General features: G+C 35.6%; 1 protein-coding gene across 1 annotated transcript in view; it reads left to right on the top strand.

Annotated features, from left to right (window-relative positions):
• The first annotated feature begins 302 nt into the window (after positions 1-302).
• Positions 303-6,000, top strand: part of LOC149544931 (myosin heavy chain-like protein) — an 87,063-nt gene continuing 81,365 nt past the window's right edge. The window contains exon 1 of the mRNA XM_089795476.1: positions 303-583. Within this exon, the coding sequence (XP_089651602.1) occupies positions 548-583 (36 nt within the window). The 5' untranslated portion in view covers positions 303-547. The remainder of the gene's footprint in view (positions 584-6,000) is intronic.

The raw sequence follows: 6,000 nt of genomic DNA, 5'->3' as shown, positions 1-6,000 counted from the left end.
ATATAAAAAATAATAATAAGCTACTAGTACATGTCATTGGGTATTACTACATTTTATTATTTTATTAGCTATCAAAACAAATGTTAACATTATTTACAATTTCTTACAATGCAATAATTTAAACAATTATGAAGCATTATAAGCCTAAATTTCCAATTTAAAGTTAATTTTCTCCCAATATAATCTAACTAAAAAATTGAAAAAAATCATGCTTAACAAAAACAAACAAATCAAATATGTGGCCAATTGAAAAAGATATTTTATTTCAACATTATAAACTTCAAATCACAAGACAAGAAGGCAGGAACTAGACGCTTTGCGTCCTTGTTAGAGGAAAGTTCCTACTCCCAACATATTCAAAACCTTTTTGTTTCTCCATTCAATGATTTTTGAATCACGCAGGCCCTTATTTTAACTTCTCCAATTCCCACACGGATCCCATTTATTAAGGGAAAGTTTTCTACTGGAAACATATTCAAAACCTTTTTGTTTCTCCATTCGATGATATTTGAATCACAGTTTCTGGAGCATTAGTTCAATTAAAATCATGGAAGCTCATCACGCTTCGCTCGGTCGAAAAAAGGTGCGATCATTTCTTACATTTTCATTTATTGCCACCTCCTGTATTGAATTTGGACATGTAGCTAATCTAACTTGTTTTGTCTGCAAAATTCATTTTTTTGTTTTGTATGGTTTCCTGGAGAATTAGGGTCGGTTAACGTTTTCCGAAGTTTAAATTTCAATCTTCAAGCACTGTAAATCTCAATTATATTTTCATTTACAAGTTTATTAGAAAGAAAATGCGAAGAACCCAGATCCACTATTAGAAGATCATTTGAATTTTGCATTTTAACACCTGACTTGGACCCAACTTTGAACAAATCCTTTAAAGAGTTAATGGTGCAGGAGCATCCGGACGGACTGGTGATCAACACCAATGAAATATATATTTCTGTTTGTTTTCTTTAGTTTTAGTGTGTTCATACTGGCATCTTTCCTATGGCTTTGCAGAAGCATGTCTATGGCTATGGAAGGTGGGAGGTAAAGTTTAAAATGTAGATTAAGTGAATCTATCAGACAAGTCTTTATGGAGCATTTGATGGCTTGTACAAGATTTCCTTCACCTAGTGCTATGGTGAATTCACATCAGTCTCTATGTGGAAGCATAGACAGGGCATGTGACCTGTTTGACAGGACGTCTTAAAGAAATGTTGACTGCGATGATTGCAGGAAACTCCCAAAGTGGATATGTTGTAGAGGCTTTAGACACTGTCAAGCAATTGAAATTGGTAGGCATAAAATCAAATTCCACAACCTTTACCTGCATCCGCACTACCTGGGTGTTAAAGAGCCAGGTATGGATATCCAATTCATAGATAGTGGGAAAAGACTTTAGAAACTGTTAAACATATGCAGTTGGTGGCTGAAAAGCCCAAATCTGGATCCTCCCTGCATGCCTAGAATTAAATTCAAAAGATTGTGCTCTCGTGACATGCCATCGATTTGCTGGAAGGTCTCAAACAAATGCAGTGGACAGTTGTCTGTTTTCAAAACCTTTCCACTTCTCTATATCAATTTTTATGCATTAAAGCAACTATATTGAAGAAAATTAAAAAAGCACAGACATCAACTGAGAAAATTGAGGAACCGTGGCCTGAAGATGCATCAACTGATTACCTATAGCCACGCCGAGGAAAGAAAACTAAACCAGATAGCAGATGTGTTTGAAATCTGAAAGGCAAGGGGCAGTGTTAAAAAAGATGAACCTTCACAAAGAACAGGGAGGATAAGGGGATCGAGAAAGGGGTAATGCTTTGTGAGGAAGAGCAAATGCATCTGAGTGGTAAAAGTGCACAGTCAATTGAGGAGTGCAGGTGTGCTATGAGAGTTGGCATGGATTGAGGGATAGAGAGAGTAGTGCGTGGGAAAAAGAGGAAGAACAGTGCATAGCCAGCAATGTGTCCAAAAAGAGGCATGCTGAATGGAGGGTTCATTGTTGATGGGTTGCAATGCAAGAGAGAGAGTTGAGCATCAGCTTATGAGGGCACTGTGTGTGGTTGTGCATCAACTAAGAGGAAGAGAAGTAATAATGGAGAGTCTGTGGAGTTGGTGTGAAGAAGAATATATGCAGAGTTGAACGACCATCGAATGGCCATTTGTTAATGGGTTGGAACTTGGAGATGCCTATTTATCTTTTCAAGAAAAGAATGTCAATAAAATATCAAGTGCATTTGCGCAATGTCTGTCTCGTATGTGCAGAGTTGAACTTGTAAGCAGAGAGTCTCTTCATTTGCTTTGTGTTTGAGTCTTGTGAATTACAGCTTGAGGGTTGTCCCCTCTTGCTGTTGAGAAACTACAGCGTCAATCAGAATTCAAAGAAACATACATTACCAGAATATATGTGTATGTGTGTGCATGTATATCAGTTCACCATGTGAACTGTTATGCATTCACACACATGCATTGATATGATCTACTATGTTATAAAACTCTTTGAGATTTTTACTTGAAATTAAACCAAGTATGAATATTTGATTATCATTCTCTTAGAATCAGGTTGCAAATTTCTGATTATTTCGATCTTGAATGCATTTATGTGGATTGAGCAAATGATCCTATTTACTCATCAGATCGGAGGGGCTAAATGATTATCTTAGTACACATTAACATGCCCGATAATCATAGGGCTTACTATTTCACTTGATGTGTGATCACATCTGATCATAATCGGGTCATTTGAATTAGTTACGTTTCGACATCGTGCCTCTTCAATGAGACTCTTCACCGAACTGTCATGTCTGTTCATGATTAAGCCCCTTGAGTACTATATTATATTGACCGATTGTAAGAGGAAAGACATCAAAATCAATAAATGTTCTGCCTCTTGCCACTAGTTCTGATTCAGACTTGTGAATTTATACTCAGTATTTTCCAATACTTTTTGAGCATTTTAACATGGTATCAGAGCCAAGTTGGTTGTAGGTGCAGCTCGGTCAGAGGAATGACTTAAGATATTTTGAGAAAAGGGCTGAAAATGGAACCACAGAATGGGATTTCAAATCACTTAAGTAATGTTGTTCTGACATTTAACGAAAGAGTGACAGCATGAATTGCGTCATTATATTAAAACACTGTCAACAATCACTGATGGAGTCAGGATTATCTCCGGCTTATATTGTCGCTTTATCAAACTCATAATTGTAGAGTGGAATTGGTGCCACAATATTATTGACTGTCAAAGGCCCTCACTGTTCATTCAAATAAAATTGCAGACGGAAGCCAGCGGTGCAGAATGATGGTCTGAGCTTGTGCTCGAAGACAAGCCTGAAAATAAATCTTTGGGCACATTAAATAGGTAGTTTGGGCCATTTTAGGGGCAGAAGCAGCAGGGCTACTCCATCCGCTTTGGCTTTGAAAATTCTCCCATGATATCCATGTCATGTACTTGCCCAATAATCTTTGTTTGCTGCACAAGATGTAGAAAACTTCATATGATTGAAGTTGTAAATGTTATCGTGCATTTAGACGTGAGAAGTATTCAGATGCCTCTGGTTGGTAATAATATCCCATTCCATTTAAGATAGAACCACTTGAGTATACGAAACCATGGAGAGAAACATACTTAGCACATACTTGAATTCTGCGGCTCTTTCTTTCAGTGGCATAATTTATTGTTTTGTAAACTGGTTTTGCGTCTATGCATGAATAGAGGGAAGAATTTATATTCTATCACCGCGAGAATGTCTATGGTTAAAATAAATTATTTTATCCAATTTGGGTTTGACGGGAATACAAGGTTTCCACTTCATATGGAGATTTGCATCCAGCTTATTTTGGGCACCAAGAATCTCTCAGTAACTCCTACTCATGTTTGGGCATTCTCTGGAATCTTGGTGTTCAAATAAAAAAATTAAAAAAATTGGTATACTATTTGGAGATTTCCACTGTGAATGGGTGCAGGCATGAGGATATTCAATGTTGAGAATGCGCTTATTCAACATGGGGGCAACCTGTCTCCAATTTCAATACATAAACTCCATTGGTCAGCCTTCTTGACTCATGAGTATGCTTTAATGAAAATCTTAATGAAAATCTTGACTGAGAGAGGATATGGAAAACTAAGGAGTGTTAAGATCTTTTGCCGAATAGTAAACAAGTCAAGGCTGAAGCTGATATGATGGATTCTATTACTGTTAAACTTTCGGACTTAGGTGTAACTCTACTACCCATGCAGTTTAGGCAGATTAGAGACCCAATGGCGATAGTGAAAATGGCTGTTGAGAACAGAGGCCTATCTCAAAGTTGAAGATCTAATTGAGGTTGGAAGACTTTTAGGATATCAGGTCTACACAACATTCACTTCAGTAACTAATAAGGATATTGCTATTTGCTAAAAAGGATATCAGGTCAAGTTATGATGACTGTGCTTAATATCGTGTGGGAACGCTATGTTCGGGGTAAACATATAATATAGAACAAAACAATAGACATGCCCCTCTGAGTATCTGATAATTGTCTATTAAATATGACTCAGCGATTATGTTACCCAACTGATGGCACAGCTACATTCCAAATTTAGAAGCAACGATTAACAATGTTTGTGATTAAGAAACTAAACATGACTTAGTTCACCAACAGATACAATGCTAACAAATGTTATGAGCATGGTTATTTAAGAAGAACAAATGTTGTGTATCTAAGTCAGCAAATAACCAATGGTGAAATTAGTAAGTGAAATAAAAAGCAAGAGACCATGAAAATAAGTCCAAGTAAAAGTACTTACATGGATTTAATAAACATCAAATAAAGTGTGGAGTGTAAAGAGCAATATATTAACATCTCTACATCTTTGAAAAGATCCATGTGGATACCATCGAAGTGGGGGGAGGGACCTCTATTCATACATTTAAGTGGTAATGTCACCCGCTAGTTGGGGAGTTAGTATAATATATGAGAGAGATCTTAGGCAATGGAGATGTAAGGACATAGAGGATAACATTGGAAAGTAATGACATTGGCCAGCCATTATAAGTAATAAAAAATATAAGAAGGTGGGAATACAAGTCTAATTTAAGTTATCAAGGGATAGGACTATAAGGGGGTAAAGGCATCCTACATTGACTCATTAAGGTACATATAGAGATATGGTTTTAGGCATTTTATTAGATATCCATTTCTATATCATATGAGATATTATAGTTGAGAATATATATGCTCAATAACATATAATGTGCTTTGTATTGAATATTGTGAAATGTGATAGTTACATATAGAAATATTTATTTGTATATACATATTTATATATATAATTTCATTCAAAAACGATATTTTATAATTCGATTCATTATGAGAGTATCAAAGGTATAGGTGAAGTTTAGTATTATGTTATGAATAAAATTATGTTATCATAATTTTATTATTGAAAATATAAAATAAAGAGTTATGTTACAATTATTTATGTTATATTGTTAGTAATAGGTATGAGTTAAATTACTAACATCTTGATTAATCTCAACATTCTATAAGAGCTATTTGTTTTGATCTTCTCCGAGAATGTTATTGTAGGGAAAATGAGATTAATTTCAGAGTCAGAGGGAGTTTGACACTTCTTTAAAGGTAAAGGAGCTTAGAAGACTAATGTTCAGAGGAAGTCTAATGCAGTTGTTTGAACATCTTGATTAATCTCAACATTCTAGAATAGCTATTTGCCTTGATCTTCTTCGAGAATGTTATTGCAGGAAAAGGGAGATTGATTTCAAAGTCAGAGGGAGTTTGGCACTTCTTTAAAGGTAAAGGAGCTTAGAAGATTAATGTTCAGAGGAAGTCTAACGCAGTCGTTTGAAGGAGCAAATAGAGGATATGGTTCAATCAACCTTCGGTGATCTCGATTATATTGGTTCAGAGGGAGGAAACCATGTTGAGATGGATTCTCCAATGATCAATAAATTGTATCAGTCAAGAGGATTGTGATTCATGAATATAGATCGTGACTATGATTTT

The sequence above is a fragment of the Cupressus sempervirens genome, chromosome 8 (genome assembly GCF_028749045.1).
Source record: "Cupressus sempervirens isolate cs-2001-9-10 chromosome 8, ASM2874904v1, whole genome shotgun sequence".
NCBI lineage: Eukaryota > Viridiplantae > Streptophyta > Pinopsida > Cupressales > Cupressaceae > Cupressus > Cupressus sempervirens.
The sequence above is the reverse complement of the archived record's forward strand: the minus strand, read 5'-3'. Positions and strand labels throughout refer to the sequence as shown.